The following is a 25144-nucleotide window of genomic DNA, read 5'->3' as shown; positions in this document are numbered from 1 at the left end:
TATGAACACCTTTTCTTTCTGTTTTGTCCTATTATTTTTAGTGTTCACTTCGTTCTAGTTTGCATTAGCTCATTTTACCAATTTATTTCATTTCCAATATGTTTTACTCCATTCAATTTTTTCGTTGTACTGCCAAATTCTTTTATTTCAATGCAAAACATGTATTACATATCGAAATTATTTTTCTTCACAAATAATAATGATAATATGCAAAGTACCTGAAAAAAAACTATTGACACAACACAGAAAGTAATTGTGACATAACGAGAGGACACCATATAACGCCAATGTTGAACCAATATGCAACACGAGACGAAACAGCAGAAAAACATGACATGCATATAGATGGCATGGCACATGCCATGCTACGTACTGGCATGATACAATACAGTTTTACCACAGAAATGACATGAAACAAGAACGAGAGTATTTAAATAGGCCGTGCCACATTGGAAATCTCTATTAAATGCTGCCCTGTAAATTTTCCTTTCATAAATATTTAAATCTAACAATTTTTCTTTTGAAATATAAAAAAAAATTTATATATAACAAATATCCATCCAGCCACAGATTATCCTGGAATAAAGTTGGAGGACTCGAAAGCCTCCTTCAAACCGTGCAATGCAAAATATTACGCAGAGAACTTTAATTTAGCTTCAAAAGGTAGCCGTGAGTTTATTATAAACTATCTAAGATTCCTGTAAGCATATTGAATCCACAATAGATTTTCTTCTTTTATACTAGAGAGAAGAATAAGAGAGAAGTAAATAGCATGAGAATTGCAAGAAATTTAATGATTATTGCTTGGTAGACAAAAGAAAACACAGTACTCAAAGTCACTAGAATACAGTTCTCTTAAATAATTCTAACCAGTTCTTCAAATCTCATTCCAAGTATCTTACACAAAATTATCATGTCTCCAGTGAAGCAAACAATACAAACGAAAAGCTTGACCAGAAAATTGCTTAATTACATATCAAGCTATCTTTTGTTCTACCTGAAAATGCTTCATGAGACAAAGATTCTGATATTGGAGAACTATGACGGATCCACTACCAAAACCAATCACACCTTTTTTATGATTTGAACAACATCTTCATCCTCAAGCTCATGCTCCTAGAGTGTATAAAAGACCAAAAAATCTAAACCATTCAGCACTCTAACTTGAATACATAAATATATAAAGGTTAATACATCCAATCATGTAGAACTAACCTTGCCAACTCTTTGAGGCTTGTGTTTCACGCTTGACCCCCATACAAGTGCACTGCATAATTATACCGAGAGAAAGTAAATAAACAAATGATGTAAAATATAAGTAACTGATTGAACAAATATGTAATAGAAACAATGCTCGCAAAGGTACAAATATTCTCCCTTGTTAACAACTCAAGAAAGGCAGTAAATAACAGAGGATCAACATATGGCCTATCTGACAAGACCTTTGTAGAAAGAAACAGTAACTGAATGTAATTTTTTCTTCAGTCTATCAAATAAAATGTTAGAAGTGATTCCCACAATGCATTGGACCTTGCTGGCATTGGATCAAGGAACCAAAACTATGAATCATGGGAGTTGAGAAGATGCTACTCACTACTTGAATTGTTTAACCATGTCCTTGTGGATTCGTTCACAGAAGTCTTCTACTGTCCTCCTCTTGGAAGACAGAATAACGGGGTCTTCGTATTCTGGATTCATCCCCTTTGGTTTAGTGTATATTCTAGTTAAGTCAAGGTATTCCCATATCTTCTCTAGAAGACCATCAAGGTTCCACTCCAAGTGAGCACTGAAGAATAATCGTACCAGATTTCAGGAAAAATAAGCAGTGTAATGATAAAGGGTCTCAAAAAAACTTGGAAACAACTTACATTGCAAAGAAAGCAATAAATCAAACATGTCACATGGGATGGACTATCTAACACCCAACATAGTTATCAGACACCAAGCACACAAAATCAAAGTTATATCAGATGTAGTCCACAACTTACTTTAAATGTGCAATAGAAACTTTGGCAGAAAAAAAAATTATCCTTTTACCTACCTTGGTTCATTCATAATAAAATTTGCAATTATTTTAACAAAATCACATCAAACCTTTGCAATTATTTGTCTACATTTACTTTAAATCTGCAATAGAAAGTCTGGCAGAATCTTTTAACCTACCCAGGCTCATTCATCATAAATTTTGCAACTATTTACAAAATCACACCCAACCTTTTGCAACTATTTATCTATAGACAAGTCGAAAGCAGAATGTTAACAAGGAATGATAATTATCGGCCATCAAAATAGTAAATAAAGAAATAACGTACCTCACAGGACAATAGTGAGGAAGCTTATCCAAAATCTCTAGCTCTTCAAGTGTGATCTGATCGATTTTGTTAATAACATAGATGCAAGGCATATATATCCTACTGCCTTCAATGACATCGATGAGGTCATCAGCAGTTGCATCATATCTTAGAGTGATATCAGCATTGTGAATTCTGTATTCGCTACATATTGCCTTCACAGTTTCAAGGTCAAGATGTGTGTTGGCAACTGTGGAAGTGAAATTAATACCACCTTTGTCTTTCTTCCTGAAAGTAAGATTTGGCAGTTCCTTGTTCAACCTATTGTTAGAAAATGAACAAACAATTAACACATAATACTTCAAAGAAAATCTTCAAAGAGAAACAATGAGTAGATCAATAGAGATTTTTATTATGGTAAATTCATTATTTAAAAAAAATTATTATGGTCAATTCATAAATGATTCCATGAATTATATTAGTCAATGTATACCCGTTAGAAAATGATTTCTCATAAAAGATAACCATCTTCTTACCTTATTCCAAAACCCTCAAGTTCTTTCTCTATGAGACGTTTATGAGTTATTGGCTTTATTGCATCAAGGACTATTAAGATACAATTGCAGGTCCTAGCAGTGCTGATAACCTAGAATGTATTGACATGAAAATTCAACAAGTTAGTTAAATAGATGAGCGTAACAGATATAAACAAGAAACTGAAGCATCTTATAAACTTTTGGACTTGCAAATTTGGAGTATCCAACTGTCAAAAAATCAAAAGTTTCAACAAATAAGCAGTTTTCTTATTTTTTTAAAAAAATACAAATAAGCAGTTTTCAAAATCGAGGGTGCACATTTGTAGTACTGGAGCTTTATTGCATTAACATCCAAAATATGGCTGAAAGAAAATCCGGTTTTTGACATATGAACCCATTGGCTCTAGAAATGATATGTGGGAAGATGTCCTTTGGGCCTTCCAATGTCAATATGTTGATTCTTCTATGCCCTATTTCAAAAGGAAAAAGACCTCCAGGTGCCATCCATCTGATGTGAGGACCTTGGTTAACCAGTAAGTAATAAGTGTATCATGTCAGAGCAGTACGGTCAAGGAACTAGATCAAAAAGAGGAAGAATTCTACTTTTAAGTTATGTAATGAAATTGTCCTGGATTCATTTCCATTTTTCAATAAAAAAGATGGCATGAATAGAGAGTGACTTTCTTAGAGAGACGAATTTCTTGATCACCTATCTCCAAGTAAGAGGACATACTAATCAACTTAATTGTGGAAAACCTATTCTAGATCTTAATGAATGCTGGATTTTGTTATACAATGTTAGCTTTTTTTTTTTGAACAAAGAATTACCAATCATCACATTCAGAAAAACGAAAGAGTTACCAATCATATTCTAAAATCATCAACAACAATGGTATTGATACATATTATTCCTGGATGCTAAAGCCACAAAATAAATTTCAAAATCTATATAACTTTATATATCCCAAAGGTACATCTACATTCTAGTTAACATTTGGTACAATTTTATAGCATGTATGCCAATCTTGATTCATACGCTGTGACAAGTAATAGCATAACGTTTGACTTCAAAAAGCAATTGATCAGCCAACATTCCACTCAGTATAGGCTACAATTTGTTTGCAAATCCACATTTTTATTCATATTCTAAAAATAAAAATGTAAATTTGCATATTACTCCACACTTCAAAAAAAATTAATTTGTGCAAACACAGTAAAGTGAATTAAACTTTATGTCATTTACAGAATAAATTCCTCACGAAAAAGCTAGAGCAAATAGAGTCATGCTTTACCTGCCTTCCTCTACCTTTTCCATCCTTGGCACCCTCAATAATACCAGGCAGATCTAACAACTGCCAGTAAAAGTCAAAAGAAATATTAGAGATATTAACACTTATAAAATGGTCCTCATTTTGGAAAGTAAAGATAAATGAAAAAGCATTATTATCTATAAATAGAAGGCATTAATGAAGTGGGGCTATGATATTGTAAGTGATGTAGCAGGCAATAAATGAATACTTTTAGTAGGAAAAATTGAACAGCTACAAAATGATCTGTTGTTATTGAATAGAACACTAGGAACTAATCTTCTTTTTCATTGAAGAGCACTATAACTAATCTAATCAATCAGGGCATACTTTCAACATTTGATCTAATGACTCCACTTTAGATTATTATCCTATACATTCTAATGCCAAATGAAGGAAATACATAACAAAGCCATTCAACTTTATCAACATTACAGGTAGTGTGCCTTAAAAAGAGAAAAAATGGAAAAACCTTTTTATTGGATCAGGTACACAATAATCTTTAAAATCTTGATATAATTACAATTAGAGCTATTAATTTGAAAAATAACAACACCATCCTTTTTTTGAGAAGAAATATGTCAATTCAGCCCAATCTTTGAATAGACTAAATGACAGTTAAATGCCTTTTGGAGTAGAAATATTAGTTGAATTGTGTTATGTGGCAACCATATGATTGCAAAATAATAAAAAAAGACTACTACAACAAAAAGTTGGTTGAAAATTTGCAAGGAAATATCAGGATCTCAATTAAGATAAAGTAACAATGAGAGTGTAAGAAGAACTGAATGTGTACAAGAACCTCTTGTGTTTTCTTTTCAAATTTCTGCAACCATAAAATTACATAAGAATTATGTTCTTATTTTTGAAATACAATGGATCTATTTATAACTATAACAAGATAATGATAGATGAAGAATAAATTTGACAAACCAACCTTAAATAGATTAGAAATTATGTTTCTAGCTAATTTACAACTTCTTGTACCAGCATAGATGATAGAGGGTAGCATTTTGAAAAATGAAGGAACTATAAAGGATGAAACTAAAAAAGATGGTATAAGACAAGACAAGACAAGACAAGACAAGATATAGTGATGCATTTCGTGTATATAACTATACAAATTTTTCCTATTAAATGTTTCGTAATCAATAAACTGTACAGGCACATTGTGATTACTACAATGCCATTTGCATTATATTGTATTAAATTTTTATTTTTTCATTAATAAAAACATATTTTTAATGTCTACACAAATATGTTAAACTAAGTAGTATCCTCTTTAATTTGATATTACTTAATGTTTGATAAATAATTTCTTACAAAAATATTAAACTATTCGTTTTAATAAATTATTTACAGAAAAAACAGCATTTTATTTTTGATAATTGATTTTTTTACAAAAACATTAAACTATTCATATTAATAAATTACTCAAACAAAAATTAATAATTTTTATTTTTGAAAGTAATTTTTAATAAAAATATTAAACTATTAATATTAGTAAAGAAATGAGCTTTACGTAGAGAGTAAAGGGACAAATGGTAGTTTAGAAATAAGAAAAAAAAATACATGGACATTTGGTATTTTAAAATTATATTTTATACTTCAGACTGTTCTGTTACTTACTTTTGGTACCAAACATAGGACTGAATAATTTTGTACATTAGGTTTCTATTAGAATTCCTTACTATAGTTAGGTAAGGATTTTATATTAGCAACATCAATACCTTAGCTCATTTTATAGATAAACCATGAGAACCATGAGTTAATCAATTATCACAACAGTTTTCTCAGCAACTTGGCAGTATGGTTCGGTCATATCTTAAATGTGATGGTTAAAGAGCCAAACTATGATGCTTGAGGGATCCTAGGTATGACTCATAGTTATTCTTTTTGTATTTTTGTATTTTTATTTTATTTTTTATCATAGTTCTTAGGAGTGATATCTAGGAATCCATAAATTTATCCTTGATCCGTAGGTAGGCAAAATATCAAGGCAAAATATCATGATAGCACAAAAAAAGAACTATAAAAAACCAATATAGCACAACTACATGAAAACAAGATCATAAACAAGGAAAGTCCCACATAAAAACATGAACTAAACAAACTAACAGCAAAATAATCAAGCAATACAGTGACAGTACGGAATCTTCCTCCATTACTCCACCAAAATAAGATAACTAAAATGGAGGTTATATGTTTACGTCAAAATAGCTATACCTGTTTTTAGGTAGCAATTGACTGAAAGATAGTATAGGACTTGAGAGGATAGCACATGACTTTATAGGATTTAACAGAGAAAGCTCATGTGTTTGGTATGCATTGGACAACACATGAGAAGTGTGTACTGTTTATATTCTTGAACTATTGCATGGAACAAGAAATAGCGCATAGTTACCTCTATGTCCTTATATCCCTTATATAATTTAGTGTTTTGTTTACCTGAGTTCAAAATATTATCAATTTTTATAATTTTTCAAAAAAAATCAAATTTTCAAACAAATATATTATCAATCTTTAATTTTTGGAATATATATTATTTTTATTAATAAATAAACAAAAGTACCTATATTCGGGTCATTTGGAAAGAAAGAAATCATAGAGCTTTTAAGGGTGTAGAAGTTGATAGACACAAACTTAGAGATAGGTGGTTTAAGTATTTTGGGTCTTATATATTGGGGCATGACATTATTAGGGATGAAGATTTTGAGGATGTCATTGATACCATTACGTCTCTGTAAATTCTTTTGTATATGGACGGTACCCCCTTTGGTGCCATTTTAATTTTATTCTAATTTTTTCTTTCAAAAAAAAAAAAAGTAAACAAAAGTAACTATTTTTAGTTTAAAACTTTCAATAATTAAATTATTTACCTGAAAATATAATGTCATTTTAACCATAAAATTAGTTCAAACTTAATTTGTTGATAATTATTCTTATTAAAATGATGAACTACAGCTTCCAACTTTACCACATTAACTCACATTCAATTTGAGAGAGTAGGGATGAGATTCAGAGAAGAGATGATATAGAGACCAAAGAGCTATCTTAGGGGAAGTGAAATTTTGTTTTTGTTCTTCTTTCAGAAACAAATTTGTTACATGGTTTGGCAGGTAAGAAAATAATCCCACCAAAAGGTGATTCTGTGCTGCCCTGGCCCTGTATTTTTGTTACCAAGACAAGTATGAACTTATTTGTCTTGTCCAGTCTGATAAAACTAGAGTTAGCAAATGCTACCTTACACTCAAGATCCTTTCACCTTACATGCCTACATGACCTAACTAGCTGCATCTATCCCCTAGAAAACTTAACTCTGAGGAGCAACTTTAAATCAAAATATTTCATTCGGATATTCTAGCATTCCAACCTTCAAAAATCAGGCACATAGAGGATTAAACCAGCATTTAATAGAATAATATGCAGAAGCTCCCAAGATAAATTCAGGTCCCTAATTGCCAGTGAAAGAGGAAATCACATCAGATTCTAAATTTAGTAAAAAACTCAAAATTGTAGATGGCAGAACAAGAAAAGATGCAAACATGCATTATTCTTAATTATATATTTCTCCTACTAGTACTTCAAATCAAACTAACAAAATTGAGACCATGCATGAAAATAAAAGAAAGAAATTTCCAACAGATAATCAGGATTCAGAAGCTATATCAACAAAGGTATCTGCCTTTGATTCTAATGTTTACTACATAAATAAAATAAACCTCTCTAGAAATAACATCCTCTTTTAGATTTCATCATCAGATACAGTACGCACAATTGAAGTAAAACATGCTTCAGATATCAGGGTGTGATGACCACACATTGAACACCAAAAACCCAGAAGGCTTAGGAAAAGACATTAATCTTACCTGAATTTTGGCTCCTCTGTACATGATAACTCCTGGAATGCAAGTCAAGGTCGTGAACTCATAGGATGCAACCTGTACATCACAAAATATAAAATAGTTGAGTTTCAGAAGAATATAAATGAGCAGAAGTGTTGTTTTGACAGGTTTTATTCCATCCCCACCCCACCCTTGCCACACCATGGAGAAAATGAGACAAATAACTCATCCATTAGTAAACACATATTTTGCACACATAAGACTGAAAGAGAATGTGTTTTGCACATGGTGCCTAAAGAGAAAATAACCAATGATGACTCATAAAGCTAAAGGTTGACAGTGAAAGTAAACACCAAGTGCCGCTCCTGATATTGGATGAGGGGAGTAGATACAAGATCCTAAACATAAGTACAAAGATAATGCATCACACACTAAAAGAGATTAAAGAAGCAAGACCATTTCCCTATGTGCACAAGCGCACACTTGGCATGATAGGTGTGCTCCTACCACCTAGTAGTTGTGCAGGCATCTCATACCTATGCACCTATTACAGAAACAATTGACCAAATTGATAAAATCTGGGAGAAAGGAAATGAAAAGAAAAGGAAGAAAAGACCCAGACAAGGGCCCATAAGGTGGCATTTCTAAAATTGAAAAACACTAACAAGAGACTAAAAAGAGGCGGAAAAACCTGTACAGGAAATAAATAAAAGAAAAGATCCAAAAGAGGAAGAAACATTAATGGAAAATGCCTTAAGTGGCACTAACAGAAAAGAAAGTGCCTTAAACTGTCAGAGCTTGTTCAAGAAATTTCTAACCATGCCAAAACTCTATAAATAGAACTCTTCTCTTCAGAAGGAGGTAAGCAATATTTGTAGCAAAGCTCTATAAAAAAACACATACTCAAATCAATCACTAGCCTAGACCTTGTCTAAATTAAAAAACCCTTAGTTGAATACTAGATTGTTCTCTCTCGAACCAAAATAATTTACATTGATTGAATAACACCTTGAGGAATTATTTTATTTAAGAAAAAAAACTCCCTCTAAACCGTTTTGGTTTCAGAACTCTTTTCTTGGAAAAGAAAATTTCAAATACAGGAGTAGTGCCGCAGAAATGATCATGTGTCAGCCACTTCGTTGGCACACAACCCACATAAACCCACTATTTTCCTACAGCATTACTAGCATTACCAAGTCTTGCTAACATTTGTTTTGCAGCATACTTTCCAATAAAAAGAGATATTTGAATGAATCCTTAAATAAAAGCATATCATTCCAAAGGGAAATTGATCAATTCCACGAGCTGGCCCCGAGTACTTAAGAATATCTTGCATAGAATTACTTATGATCATTTTCCCTTCTGCTTGGAGGAGGGATGACATTTGGTGAGGCACATATCCCTTCATATATGAAATTGGTAGTTGAAGGTTTAAGGGTTTAGGCTAGTACCGAGTTGGTGGGAGTGGACAGTTTTCAATTTTAGAGTCACCAAGAACCTTCAACATGTGAAAAAGAAGATAAAGTTTTGAGTAAGGATGACTCTACGGCTATCAATGTAAAGGGAGATCATCTACTCTGGAAGAGATGGATAAGAAAGAGACTAGGAGAGACTTGTCCAATGGAAATAGGGAAGAAAGAAGGAGAACTAGAGTAGAACATACAAATTTATATCTCGTGGAGGAAATTACTTGGAGACAGAGATCAAGGGCTTTGTAGATTTAAAAAGAGGATAAAACACCAAATTCTTTCATAGCTTCTTATTAAACGAGATACAATTATGTGGAGATGTTGGATATGAGAGGGCAAGTTTTCAAAGTTGACATCAAGTTATAGGAAGATGTGATGAACTTCTTTCTTGATTTCTACACTGAGCCTGAGGAATGAAAGCTACTTTTGATCATCTTGATTTTGATCCTGTGGCTCAATGGATAGAGAGTGGATTAAGAGTCCACTTTCAAAGGAGAAGATCAATGCTCCCATGATAAATTCTTAGGGTATAGAACCCTAGGCTCCGATAGTTTCTCTATAGCTTTTCTTGCAAAGTAACTTAGAGTTATGTGTTTTTATTATAGTCCCTACTAAGGATCTTGTTATAGGATTCTTTTTTTGAAAACAAAAATAAAAAGTGTAAGAAATTTATTAAGTAAATGGCACCAAGGGGGTGCTACCCATTCAAAAAAAAAAAAAAATACATGTCAATAAGTATATCTACGATGACCCCAAAATCATCCATCCTATTTAAGTTATGTCCCAAACCTATGGAACTAAAATAATGAAACCACCTATCTCTAATATTGACAATCTGCTCTTTCCTCCCCTTAAAAGCCTTATTGTTTCTCTCTTTTCAAATAATATAAAGACGGACAAAGGAATTAGCCAAGAGGGTCTATTCTTCTTGCAAAGCCTCTCCCAAGCCATTAACTCACTTTTCACCAAACCTGCCATAGCCCAATTGATGCCCATAAGACCGTAGATCAGAATCCAAAGACTGTAGGTTAACAGACACCAAAGCAGGATGTGGTTACAAGAGTCAGCATCACTTTTGTAAAGGACGCATATGTTCACCATATGAGATTCTAATTAATAGTATGGGCTCGTTGAGAGAAAACCAAAGATCTTCTAAGTTAAAGCACTTAAGAAACTAGAAAACAAATTTTTGACATATCTTTTATTCAGATTGCTATTCTGTCTTTATACAAATATAAATAACAGCTACTAAGAATAATAACTTCCCTAGTTGAAAGTTAACTATCCCGCATCCTAGAGACTAAATATATTATTGAACAAAACTAGGCAAATAAATAAAATAATAACTCTATTACAGCAGCCAAATGTCATGCCATCACATTTGTCCTAATAACTAATTATTTTTAAAAAAATAAAAGGTATAAAAAGTATATTAATAGGCACCAAGGGGGTACCACCAATATACAATCATATTTACAACGTAGTAATGATATCTATAACATTCTCAAAATCACCTCACCTATGCATGTCATAACCTGCATTACTGAACCAAACAGGTGCAACCACCTATCCCTAATTCTTGTCAACTCACTCTCAATACCATCAAAAACTCTATTATTCGGCTCTTTCTAAATAACCCAAAAAATAGTTAAAGGGATAAGTTTTAATTGAGTTCTCTTTTTACATAACCCCTTCCAAGCCCATAAGTCCTCCCTCACCGACCCAACAATCACCCACTTGATGCCAAAAAGATTATACACCATGGTCCACAGCTTATAAACCACCAGGCACCAAAGGACAATATGGCTACAGGTTTCCGCATTTTGTTTACATAGATAGCATCCATTCACCATAGTTCTGCCCCTTCTCATCAGCTTATCAATAGTCAAATACATTCTCTATCCGCTTCACATGCAAAAAAAAGCAATTTTAGGTGGAGCCTTTGCTTTCCAAATCTGGGACCCAGGAAACTGATCAACCCCATCCCCCTTTTGCTTACCAAATACTGATAGTAGGACTTGACAGAGAAGCTTCTGTTTTTCGTTAATTTTCAGATAATGCGGTCCCTCTCATCACTTACTTGAACAGAAGGTAACAAGTGAATCAGTGATTCATAATCCTAATAACTGATTATATCATTAAATAGAACTAGATAACTAAATAAAATAACAAAATGACCTGTTCCAACAGCCATTTTTCATCCCATCAGCTATCTCTCATCCCAACAGCTCTCTATCACTCACTCTAGCAGCCATATATTGATCAATTCTAGCCATGTGGCTTATAACAATTTTTTTTGACGAGTTCTTCAAGAAAAGATATTTCTTCTAAGTTTGAATTCCACTTTCACCACCTTGATTCCTAATATCTTTGGTGACACCACTATTTGTAACTCTTACAATAAGTTGGGTTGGGTGCATTTACAATCTGATTGCAAAAGTGTCAACAGCAAGCTTGGTTAGGTTTTTGGGAATGTTGCTGTAGATTTGCATAATGCTTTTGGGTGGGAAGTTTTGGATGCAACCTTAGTCACCAATGAGGAGGTAGTTCTCTTATCAGGGATTGAAGACAATGGCTGATTTTATCCTCAATTCAATGAATATCTAGGTAGACCAGGATGTCTAATAGGAAGAGAAGATACTGTACCACCCAAAACCTTGACATGCATAAGAATCACCATCTAGGCAGTTACCTGAAAGAACTTTAGATTTTACAGATTAATCTTGAGCCCTTGTCTTGACTCCATAATAAGAGAATCTACCACCTTCAATTCAATGAATATCCAGTGATCGTTATTGGAATCGACTACGTCATTTTTTTTGTCTATACTTGGGTTGTACCTCTTGATGTTTTTTAATGAATGCTTATATTACTTCTCAAAAAGAAATGAAAAGTTTATCACCGCAATGAGTTTATTTACCTCTACTTTTCTTAGTATCTTTCAGGGTGATAATTCTCTTTTACATAAGATCATGAAATGAAAACAACAATATATATATGATTTAGAGATTTACCTTCTGACATGTTCTGTTCTATTCTTGTGTGATGTGTAATTTAACTGCTATCATAAAATTGCATGCTTAGGATATGAAAAAATCGAGTAAAGATTGGCTAGTTAAGCTTGGTTATAAGTAGGAAACCAATTATTGGACTGGAAGGGTTAGGGTCCTAACACCTCCGCTAGATCTTAACCAATTTTCAAATTCATCAGTGGGAATTCAGTTAGTCCGTTGCAAGGAATCCAGATATCTAACTTCAATAATTCTCTACCTTCTGGGTGTCGCTCCTTTGAAATCTTATTCCAGTTTGTGAGTTAGTTGTGTACTTTCTAGAGTTTTGAGCTCAGTAGGCTTATGCTCAGCTATGTCTATCCAAATCTTTTACTTCTGAATACAATAAGTTCCGCTCTTCTTTTACTCATAGAAATTTTCCTTGCAACACTAATACTAACATACTTTGCACTTTCTCTCTAATTAGCCTGATGGTCGAGAAACCCAATTTCACTAAAGTTTGGGAGAACACTAACTGTATTCATCATTCGCAATCACATCCTAAAAGGTACAAAAGAGTGTCTATAGATTCCCTATGAGGGCTTGGAAAGGACCCACATACCTCTAACTAGCGCCATTTAATTACATCGAAAACTCAGCCCATATAATGACTTAGAAACTTTCAGGAGGGTAGCCTTTTATCGCACGTTTCTGAAGCTAAAATTGAAACATACATTTTTGTCTACAACAAGCACATGATTGTATGACAAGTGCACTTGGCCAGGTAGTATCGTCTTCTACTACCCGACGACCCCACAACTACAAGCAAAATGCTTGTTTTTTTGAAATAAATGCTTGTTGTACACATAACGGTGATTTTTCTAGGCAGAAAGCCACTCAACATGTTTATTTTCTACTTATGAATGAAGTTGTCGATTTAGATTACTCCTTGTTGGTATCAATTATAAAGCATAAGAATAAAACCCAATAGTAAGGCCCATCTATTGATATGTATGCTGCAGAGGTTAGGTCGAAAAGATCTTGCATGTGTTTGAGAAACAACCAAATATGATACATACATGCATCTCATGCATGACATCAACTCTTTTTCTTGTTGCCATATTAGGGTCTTCCTTTGTATTGGAATGCCAAGACAAAGGACTAGTAAGGTAAGCAAAAACTCAAGATACTCCTCCAAGTCAAGAAAGCATATCTACCCAAATCTTTGTCAAGGATGTCTTGCAAGTGGTGCCAGCCCTTCAAGAATCAATGACCAAACAAGTTCAAGCACTCCACAACCTGATAGAATACCATGACAACCGGGAAGAAATCCAACCAAAACAATGTAAAAGAGAAAGAAAAAGGGTTACCACTCAATGACTTTCTTAACACTCACATTCAAGTCTAGGAAACGTATATATTTGTTTATTGGATTCTCCATTTGGATAAAAATTCATATAAAGCAACATTAGAAAAAAGGATCCAAAAAAGCAGCTGCGCTACCTCAGAAAAAGTTCCAGTTAGTTTGTTCAAAAGTGTTGATTTCCCAACCGAAGGAAAACCTACTAGACCAACTCTTGCATCTCCACTTTTGGTAACATCAAATCCTTCTCCAGCACCACCGCCTCCTTTTGATGTAGGTGTCAGAAGTTCCCTCCTTAGCTTTGCCAGTTTAGCCTAAAACCAGATAGCAAAAACAATCTCCATCATAGAAATTTAGAGAGTCAAAACTTTTATTTTTCAGGGAAGAAAGCATCAAGGTCACAACAGATTAGATGATTTTGACTCTCTTCCGATTATGGAGTACTGATGGACACACAAATCCATATATAACCTTGTAACACATGAAAAACACTGCATCTACTACTAATCCAAAACGTAGATAGTTCAGCTGAAAAAAAAGTGCACTTTGAAATTGCATAACAGAAAGAAAATTTGGTAACTTTGATTAAAATGTTTTTAAACTCAAAATAATACCGAATAAACATGGAAATTTATGATGCTTTCTCATCTAGCAGTTACTTGTTCATATGTAATCTGAAGATAAGTCTTTCATTGATCATTTATCTCATTAAAAATTTAATAGAATCCTCAAAAACACAGTTTTATAACATTAGATGAGAAATAAATTAGAGAAATAATACTATAATCAATGGTTGCTATCTTTGCATGGAAGCTACTGAATCTTGCAATCATCTACTCCTTTGGTGCCCGGTGATCTATAGTCTTTGGCATATGGTGTACAACTTATTGGGTATAAATTGGGTCATTGGAGGCTCAGTCAAAAATGAACTTGGGGCTCGGGGAGGGTTGGGATTAGACCAAAGGTTGTTACTTTAATTCCTTTAACAATTTTTTGGGTGGTGTGGAAAGAAAGGGACAATAGAACGTTTAATGGGTGTGTGAGGGATATTGGCAAAATTAGAGATCGGTGGTTACATACTTTTGAGTCACTAATTCTGGATCATGATGTATATGACCGCGATGATTTTGGGAGAGTATTAAATGTATTAACGGACTTGAAAATATTTTTGTACAGGGACAGCACCCCCTTGGTGTCATATATGTAATATATATGTATTTTATTTCAAAAAATATATATATCAGCACATAAGAGATGCACAAGTACCAAGTCCAGACATAAATATTAACCTGTTCCTTTAATTGACGATATTTTACACCGAACCAAATAATTCACAATAAGAAAAAAGATGGTGCAAATCCATAGGCAGGGAGTGCAAAACAAACTAAAATGTTGACATAAAAGATAATCACAACAGCAACAGCATTATTAACATGCTCCCAGCTGCTAAAGTCTAAACGGTGCAATCGCCAGGTGTATAATATGGATATTGGCATGAAGATGAGCAGACAAATACGTGTCTAAATTTCCAAAAGAACGCCAAAACTACTTGATACACTTTGATTGTATTTAGTGCAGATAACATGATGCAGTTAGACGTTTACCTTGAGCAAGCCCAGGTGATGAGCTGTGGCCTTGTTCTTCTGAGTCCTTGCCATCTGCAATCAACAAAGATAGGGGAAAAAAAAGAGAGAAAAGACACCTTCATTCCTCGAAATGTATATGACGTTGCACAAATATTATACACCTCACGAAAATTATAAGCAACAAACTTTTGACAAGCATTTCCCTTCCCGATTTACTGCTTCTTAATTTTCAGAGAAATATGAAGAACTAACTCAGAAATCTCATAAACAACTAAACTATAACTTAATATAGACAGAGGAATTAGAAAGGGGTCCGAACTTCCATTGACACAATTTTCACTTTCGTCTTATAGAGAAGCAAAAAGAACCAAAAGATAACTAAAAATCGAATAGAAGATTTAAAATTTGGGAGAATAAAACAACTAAGGGAAGTTACTTGCTTCATCTTCAATGTCTTTGATTTTTTGCATCACAGTCGCCATTGTTGCAGGAGAAACCAGAAGCTAGCAAGAAGGAAGGTTGAGTCAGGACAAACGACAGCGGTTATCGAGATGCAACGATTGATTTATGCAGGATGACACCAAAGATAGTCGAAGAAGAAGAAAGCAACAATAAAGGAGGGTTTTATAGTCTGAAGATTTTCAATTTCGACTGGTATTGGACTGTAACAGGAACTGGGATTCTACTAACTTCTTTCCTCTAAATTGGGCCTTACGAGTTGGGCCCAATAATTTTTGAGAAGTAATTAATGAGTTAAATCTAATTTGTCTATTTACTTTTAAGCAAATACCTAATTTATTTTTTGAATTTTGATCAATATTACAATAGATTTTGCGTAGATGTTTAATAACACTAAACACCATCAAATTTTAACTTCAAAAAAATTAAAATAGCCCATTTTTTGTTTGGGAATCCAAAGAAACCAACAATTTCTCTCTTTTTTTTTTTTCTTCCGTTTCAATTGTTTTCGATATCTAAAATACTAATTTCTCTATTTTCTCTCGTAAATTGAAATCACACCCTTCTCTACAACTATTTTCAAGTCTTCCTTTGCTTTTACCATTTATTTCAACACCAAAAAATAAATTAAAAGAAAAAAAAAACTCTAAAATTTTACCAAAAAACAAGCAATTTCATTGTACCCAACAACCAACCAATCTTTTTGCTTCTACTTTTTTTTAAACTAGTAGAACTATGAACACAAAAGCCAACTTCAAATTTCTCTCTTTTTGCTCAAACTAAAATCACGATTGTCCATGCACCATCTTCATCGTCATGGTTCCCACAATCTCCTTTCTTTGTGTTTTACTATCTCAATCTCCACCATTATCTTTAAGCACCTGTAATGGTATGTTTTTATCACACATCAAGTACTTATTTTTCTCTCTTGTAATGTATTCTTTTTTTTTCTCAATCATCATTCTTTAGTCAAAAAGATTATAAGACAAGAAAGTAAAAAAGAAAACTTGAAATCCTTTAAACTCTCCCATCTCATTTCTCTGTCTTTTTCTTTGGCTCAAACTTAGAGAGAAAAGAGCCAAAAGCCTTCTACTTTTACAATTCAACTTTCAAAAAATCTATCTTTCTCTCAATTTTTCCCTCCAACTTTCCAAAAAAACCCTTTAAGAAAACTCTTGTAGGGATTTCAAAAATAAATTTGAAATCTAAATAACCAAACTCATATCAAATTAAAGAGATTATATATGTAACAGAAACGTACATGAATCTACACCGAAAGAAATATGTACATTTTGCAATAAATTTTTTAAATTAGCACGTAGTCTTTTGAGTTTTCACACATTTTTTATTTCTGATGATAAGATATCATAATAGAAAAATATTATGTGTAATTTGGGAACCATAACCGTATATTTATAAACAAATTTTATCTGTAAATTTTCTATATCCCTAATTTGACTAATCATAAAATTAAAAATTACAGATTTGGTCTCTATACATAAAATAAAGTTCACACTTTAAGTTGATGCATTAAACTCTAATATATCCTTAACCATATCGGATCATCTTTAATCGAACCCAACTAATCTAATAGCATTTTATGTAAAGTAATTTACACATATAAGACCACATGGTAAATTTAAAACTCAACAACCTTAACATAAATTGAATCCCATGAAATCAACAGTTTCACTGCCTTTGAACTTTTTTTCCTTAATTCGTGGTATTTTATTGAGTTTCTTAGTATTTTTCTATTAGAATTGATTTTTCCATCTAAACAAGACGTGATTTATTACAATGAAGTGAGTTTTTTACGAGTTTTATTAAGCTTAAATATGAAATGCTCTTTGAAGAGAAAATTCAAGCTCATCCTAAATGTAAAGTTGATTTAAATCTTTTTAATTTTTCAAACTGTATTGAATTTGGGCATTATCCAATCCGAATTCGAACGGTAATTTTACTAAAAAATACAAATATATATTTATTAATAGATAATACTATATGATAATTATATTTATCAATGTAAATATAATTATATTTACATATCAATTATATTTTTTATATAATATATTATATTTATCAATTTAAATTTAAAATATTTATAGTAATAATAAATTATATATATATAGTGGGTCACATTTAGATGGATTTTGGAGTTTCAATTTCAAATTTGCCAATCTTTTTGTGCCAACCCTAATCTGATTCAATTTGATTAGTTTCTGACAAAACAAATTAAATATATTCATATACAAAAAGCCATGCCTGATCTTTTTTATTTAAAATTAAAGTACATAGAAAATACTTTTTGGACGAAATTATTTATCAAAGTTCAGGGATTAACTTCGATAATAGTCGTATTTTCTATACCAAAAATTATATTTTAATTTTATATTATGTATTATAATTTTATTAAAATATTTAATTAATTAATTAATTTTCATTATAAATTTTTATGAGACAATAAATATAAATTTTTAATTAATTTTAATTTTAATTTTTAATATAATGAGTTGGTTTTTATACTTAAATATCAAATCGGTAGTTGTGTTTTTTTTTTCTCTTTAAATCGATATTTTCCCCCTAAATTCTTGCAATTTTAAAAAAAATATGTAAAAGATTTTATCTCATTTCATATATTTATTTTCTCTTAAGAGAGTGTAATGTATCAAACAACATGACATTAGAGTGGATGGTAGGAAAAAAAGGATATTTATGGAAGCTGCTTAACCTACCAAAAACCTTAACATTTTCATGTTTTCCTGTTTTATGTTCACCCACAAGCCTTAACTTCATCTTCTTCACCAGTGACCCAATCTCATCTTCTTCATCAACTTGCACAACATATTTTCCAATTGCGAAATCATTAAATCATCGAACAACAAATGAAATTACAATTGTTGTGATAACAAGAAATAGAGAAATTGAGGGAATTAGAGAAGTAGAGAAGTTTGGGTTTGATCAATGTAAAGCTTGTAAGCCTTCTATCTCATCCATCCTTAACTAAGTTATCAAGTTTTCTCACAAAGAGGGTAAATAAAAGTTCAATGATGACATGTGAGGTGAAAAACCTGAGGGAAAGAGGAAAAAAGAGGGAAGGAGAATGAAAACACGCAGAGATGAGAGGAAAAAAAAACCTTAAAAGGGTTGTCTTTTCTCTCAAACATTTTTATCTCTCTAAAGAGAAAAAATGATGTTTATATATGTACAGGAAAGAGGCAGATGTACACCTCTAATACATGCAATTATTTTTCTTTACCCTAAAGAAACCTATACATATACATACTTCAATCTCTTATGGAGCTTTACATCCCACTTTAATTTGGATTCTTCTCGGGTTAGTCTGACCATACTTTGACATCCTTCTACAAGATGGAGAGTAGATATTTTTACTCCTATCTTGGACATGTGAGAGTGAAAGAGGCCACTCAGATGAACCTTAGTGGAGATATCTGTAATTTGTTATTTGTTTCCTACATGTTTTGTCATAATACTTCAACTCTGAATCTTCTACGAATCAAATGACAGTTCAACTCTATGTGTTTTATCTTCTCATAGAAGATATAATTTGTTGTAATGATATTGTAGCTTTCTTGTCAAAATGCATGATGGTAGTTTGTTAATGCCTAATACCTAAGTTACTTAGTAGGTAAGACTTTATCTATGTCAATTCACAATAAAGGTTAGTTCTGGTCCGATATTCAACTTTTGTTGAGGAGTGTGAAATGGTGTCTTGTTTTTTTGACTTCCAAAAGATTAAGGAAGATCCAAGGAAGACATAATATCTAGTCATTAATCTTTGCATATTTGGGCAAGTTCCTTAAACACTATAATTATAAGTATTGAGTTACAATGCTGAAGAGTATGAGTATAAGACTTTCTCCTAAAAAATGTTTTATGTACCTCAAGACTTTTTAAGCTACATTTAGGTGTTGATCCTTCAGATGCTCTATCAAGTGACTATGAAGTTGCGTTGAATAAGATAGATATGGTCTTATAAGAGTTAGATACATAAGTTTCCCATCAATTCTCTTATACATGGTTGAATTAGGAATTAATTCACCATCATCATTTGATAATTTGAGATTCTGATCAAGTAGTAGTTATGATATCCTTACACCCAAGATTCATGTGTCATTTAATAAATTTAGGACACATTTGCGTTGGCATATGTGAATTCCTTCCCTAGACTGTGCAACTTCAATGCTAAGGAAGTATCTAAGTTTCTCAAGATCCTTGATCTTGAGTCTTTCATTCATCACTGATATCAGTTTTATCAATTGTTCTCATGTTGTTGGCTACTATGATTATATCATCAACATAAGTCAATAATACAATAAAATCTTTCCATATGGTTGTATAAACAAGTTGTAATATATCTTTGACTGCAAAAATTCCTACTAAATGATGAAAGTTGAAAGTTCTATGTACTATTACCATGAGTCTTGCTTGAGCCCATTTATATTCTTTAGCAACTCGTAAACTTTTAGCTTCCTACCATTAGGATAGCTTGATGACAACTTTGCGTAGGGTTTTTCATTTAGTTCTCTATGTAGAAAGACATTATTAATATTGAATTGATGAAAATATCAATTTTTAATGACTTTAAGAGACATAAGTGGCCTAATAAAAACAATATTTATAATTAGCGAGAAGGTTTTATGATAATCCAAGTCTTCTTTTGAGTAAACAAATTTTGTTTTGCATCTTTTTAATGTTCCATTATCAAGGAACTTAACTTTGTACATGCATTTACATCAAATCACATTCTTTTCATGTGGTAGATCAGTGAGCTTCTAGATCTTCAAAATAATAATGTATGTTATGAATAAATATTAGTTAATTTAGAATTTTGAAATATTTAATATCATTTTATTTTTTAATTATTTTAAATAATAATAAACCATTTACATTAATAAATTAGTCATACAAAATAATATATTAAATCTAACTATTACGTATACTAAACAAATTTAAATTAGTGATATATTGAATTAAATTTTTTTTATTAATACATCCGGAAATGATAATTAAAAATATGTTACTAACATTTCGATATTTAATTACTTATTATTACCGCATTTAATTTCTCCAACGGTTTAATTAATTATTATTATCATATTTAATTATTACTATAATTAATTACTATTACCATATTTAATTTCTCCAACAAAAAATTTTGGCCCATAATAATCTGTAAAATATTATCATCATTATGAAAGACTGCCAAATTGTTAACGAAAAAAAAATAAATGGTAAAAAGTAGTTTGGAATAAGCAAAAATATACAAGGGTAATTTGGTAAAAACATAAATCTGTGTCTTCACCAAGTTTTAACAAATTTCTTCCAACCCACAAAGAAAACAAATTTTTCATTCAACTTTCGTACTTCTGTAGTTTTTATTTTTCAAAAGAAAACTTTTTTAGTTTTATCTTATTCTATTGCTTATCTTTTGACATCAAACAAAGGATTGAATAATTTGTAGTGCCTAGTGCTTATGGAGAAAATATCTCAGCATAAGTCATATACAGGTGCAATTTGAAGTTCTAGTAGCAAGTAATTGATAGGCAAGCAGCGCTCACCAATTCAAAGACAAATAACTTGGCAGCCTGCATTAGAGGATGAATGAGGAGGGCAATCCTATTGTTATTATTTCACGTTTCTCAGTACAAAATGAGCTAATTTAAAATATATACATACAACAATAATCTTCTGGAGACCTTTACCATATGTTTCAGTTCTCTCTTCCACTCCAGTAACAAAAGGATGAACTAGAGTTTCAGAATATTCACCGATTAACTTGATGTTCCGATTACAATATGCCCCCAAAACTATTTCCAAACCACAAGCTTTTGACTAATGTTTATGGTTCCATTATAAGGAAAAACCATAACCTTCGCCATTCAGCAGCTCTCGTGTTTATTTAATTTGTACTCAAGACCAGGAAAATGTTACTACAAGTTCATATACAGCAGCTATCATCCAAATCTTCTTTCAAATCCACAAACCAAACAATTGCTGAAACTCAAATATCTCCCTGAACAAATATGTAATTTTGTGCTCAGAATCACTCACATGGGCAAGAAAGTTTTCTTCTTCATAACTGCTGAAGATCTCCAAATTAAAGAATAAATAAATATTCCACTGTTACCATTTTTCTCCTCAATCATTCAGCAGAAGTGTAATAGTGTCATGTATGTAACAATCTTTCATTTGCAAGATCAAATTATCTAATACTGAATAAATTAGCTTGCTTATATGATTAGTTGTGTCTCTTGCAATGAACACATGAACCTCATTGTTCACTTCAATCCAACTACACCCAGGTTCTTTCACTACTCCATGATAGTCCATTCTCTCCCTCACTTTCTTCACATCAGCCCACATACCCTTAGATGCAAGGATATTTGAAAGTAGAATGTATGACCCGCTATCTGCCGGATCAATTGAAGTTGCCATTTCAGCTGCATGTTTCCCCAATTCAATATCACCAGCAACTCTACATGCAGTAAGCAAGCTCCTCCATATTACAGCTGATGGTTTCACTGCCATTTTCTCAATAAACTCTCTAGCCTCATAGAGTTTACCAGAACGGGCTAAAAGAGAAACCATGCAGGCATAATGTTCTGGCCCTTGTTCAACACCATACTGGGGAATCGATTCAAATTGTTGAAACCCATCTTCTACAAGACCAGCATGGCTACATGCTGATAGAACACCTACAAATGTTATATAGTTGGGTTTTATTCCCAGTGTTATCATTTCCTCAAACATCTTAAGAGCTCTTTTGGCTTCCCCGTGATTTGCATATGATGTAATCATAGAATTCCAACAAACAACATCTCTATGAATTGTAGAACTAAAGGTCTTATGAGCCTCTTCAAGGCTTCCGCAATTAGCATACATATCAACCAGGGCATTTGTTACAAATGGATCAAATTCGAGACCCATTTTTATGATCTGGTTATGGATCTGTTGACCATGTTGGAGACTAGCAAGGTTGCTAGATGCAGTAATTAAAGCAGCAGAAGTGAACTCGTTAGGTCTCTCTCCTGATAACTGTAATTCTGAATATAGCCTGAGCGCTTCTTCATTTTCCAACTGTTGGGTGTAGCCAAAAAACATTGCATTCCATACTACAATATCTTTCTCGTTCATTTGATCAAAGACAAGTCTTGCATCTTTGATAAATGAGCACTTAGAGTAAACATCTACTAGAGCACTGCCTACTAAAATTTCCTCAGAGAGCCCAAATTTGAATAGGAGACCATGAATTTGTTTGCTCAGTTCCAAGATTAATAACGAAGCAGATAAACCTAGAAGACTAACAAATGTCAAAAGACTTGGTGGAAGCAACCTTAGCCTCATCTCATGGAAAAGACCCAAAGCTTCTAATAGCTTGTCCTGTCTTGAATATCCTTCAATTATTGCATTATAAGATATCACATTATAAAAAGTCATATCATTAAAAAGACGTCTTGCATAAACCAAAGAATCACATTTTGCATACATATCTATCAACCCATTTTTAACAAACTCATCCTTTTCAAGATTAGCCTTGATAGTGTAAGCGTGCACTTGTCTTCCATGTTCTAGAACCTCAAGTGAACCGCATGAGGTGAGAACAGTTGTGCAAGCAAACCCATCTGGCTCCCAACCCAGTCTGGCCATCACAGTAAACAGCGCAATGGCTTCTCTATCAAATGAATTCTGCATGTACCCTGCTATCATTGTTGTCCATGAAATAACATCTCTAACCACCATCTGATCGAAAAGTCTCCTTGCAGCTTTCACTTTTCCACATTTCACATAAAAATCTATAAGCACATTAATAACGGAAACATCCATGTCTGTTCCACCTTCCTTCCTCAAAACATAAGCATGAATTTGCTTCCCACCTTTAACAAACTCCAGCACTGAGCAGGCATTCAAAACACTAGATAGTACATATTTGTCAGGGACAATATTAGTTTTTCTCATTTGATTAAACAACTGCAAGGACACTTCACTTCTACCACTTTTGACATACCCAGCTATAATCGTAGTCCAAGTCACCTCATTTTTCTCCACAAGATCATCGAAAACCACTCTTGCTTCATCTACAGAAATATTTTTCGCATAGAAATTAATCAAAGCGGTTCCCACATAAACATCTTGACTAAAACCACTCTTAACAATAAAACCGTGTATCTGAAAGCCAAGATGATCACCACTATTACCCATTTGTGTGCAAGAACGAATAAGACTTGCCAGAATATACCCATTTGGACTTTCATCACAAACTTCTCTTAATTCCGAAAACAGCAGCAAAGCATCCTCGTTATACCCATGTTGGGCATGCCCGGAAATCATCGTCGACCAAGTAATTAAGTTCCTACTGCACATTTTACCAAACAGCTTACGTGCATCGTCGAGATGATTACAGATTGAATAAGCTTTCAATAGAATATTCAGAAGCAATGTATCCGACTCAAAGCCCAAAACGACAATCTGACCATGTATCATCTTATAGTAAACGGGATTATCTGATACATACAGTTGCAAGAAATTGGCCAATTCACGCCTTTTAAACCGGGTTTTAAGGAAGGGAGAATGTGGGTTTTTAGAAAAATCGGAAGTAAACGCCAAGGAGGAGAAGCTTAAGAAGGTTTGCTTCTTTGTAGTATTGTGAACATGTGTTAGATGACCTGCAACTGGTTTCATTAAGACGTGGTACCTCAGTCTGTAAAAAAATCGCATTTTTTTTGCTCAAATCTCGAGTTCTTGCACCTTGCTCGTTGCGAATATCAAAAGACTCATTGATCGGCGACCAGTGCCGTGCACTGGAGGCGATAAAAATTGGAGGGAAGAGAAGATGATGGGTATCGACATGCTTCTGTTCTAATTCTGCAGTCCATCAATTAAGGAGGCTCATCTTGATTTACTTTTCCCACAATCATATATCTAATATGCTCGTTAGCTTCTTCAATTTTTGTATAGCAGAAAGTTGTTCTAAATCTATGTGAATATCATAATTCAGCATCAATTTTATGCCTTTAAGATGTGTTTTTTAATTATGAACAAATCTCAAATAGAGCATGATTGAACAGAATTAGACTAAATTATTTTGTCATATTGAAGATTGACCTAAAATTTATTCGATTAAAGATTGATTGAACTGATTTGAATTGGTCTACTTCTATTCCAATTGGTATATTATCTTGATTTTTATTAAAAAGATTATTTATAATTAAAAATTATTAATAAAAATTAAAACAAACAATAAATGTATAAATCATAATAATTCATAAACCAATATTAA

General features: G+C 32.5%; 2 protein-coding genes across 3 annotated transcripts; both read right to left on the bottom strand.

Annotated features, from left to right (window-relative positions):
- Positions 1–768: 768 nt before the first annotated feature.
- Positions 769–16021, bottom strand: LOC110806918 (GTP-binding protein-like protein). Of its 2 annotated transcripts, none has more exons than XM_088222422.1 (10): positions 15828–16021; positions 15406–15459; positions 13942–14115; positions 8004–8075; positions 4120–4179; positions 2828–2937; positions 2313–2612; positions 1595–1786; positions 1216–1267; positions 769–1116 (listed from the first exon to the last, which is right to left on the bottom strand). In XM_088222422.1, the coding sequence occupies exons 1-10, from the start codon at positions 15867–15869 to the stop codon at positions 1066–1068; spliced, it is 1107 nt and encodes a 368-aa protein (XP_088078548.1). In that variant the 5' UTR covers positions 15870–16021; the 3' UTR covers positions 769–1065. The 2 variants fall into 2 exon arrangements, with proteins under 2 accessions (XP_088078548.1, XP_088078549.1); XM_088222423.1 differs by having other exon boundaries at positions 15824–16019.
- Positions 16022–21469: 5448 nt separating this feature from the next.
- LOC110806920 (Tetratricopeptide repeat (TPR)-like superfamily protein) lies at positions 21470–24919 on the bottom strand. Its single transcript, XM_022031911.2, has one exon. The coding sequence runs from the start codon at positions 24580–24582 to the stop codon at positions 22006–22008; it is 2577 nt and encodes an 858-aa protein (XP_021887603.1). The 5' UTR covers positions 24583–24919; the 3' UTR covers positions 21470–22005.
- Positions 24920–25144: the final 225 nt, after the last annotated feature.

This window comes from Carica papaya, chromosome 6, assembly GCF_054855325.1.
Source record: "Carica papaya isolate Zhongbai chromosome 6, ASM5485532v1, whole genome shotgun sequence".
NCBI classification, from domain to species: domain Eukaryota; kingdom Viridiplantae; phylum Streptophyta; class Magnoliopsida; order Brassicales; family Caricaceae; genus Carica; species Carica papaya.
The sequence above is the reverse complement of the archived record's forward strand: the minus strand, read 5'-3'. Positions and strand labels throughout refer to the sequence as shown.

What these genes read in the sequence shown, in the direction of transcription:
- LOC110806918 (XM_088222422.1), bottom strand. Translation starts at nt 15,869, where the DNA reads ATGGCGACTGTGATGCAAAAAATCAAAGACATTGAAGATGAA. An exon ending in GAAAAGGTAGAGGAAGGCAG is followed by an intron (nt 2,938 to 4,119) that starts GTAAAGCATGAC and finishes AATACATTCTAG; the next exon opens with GTTATCAGCACTGCTAGGAC. An exon ending in CCTCACTATTGTCCTGTGAG is followed by an intron (nt 1,787 to 2,312) that starts GTACGTTATTTC and finishes ATTATTCTTCAG; the next exon opens with TGCTCACTTGGAGTGGAACC.
- LOC110806920 (XM_022031911.2), bottom strand. Translation starts at nt 24,582, where the DNA reads ATGCGATTTTTTTACAGACTGAGGTACCACGTCTTAATGAAACCAGTT.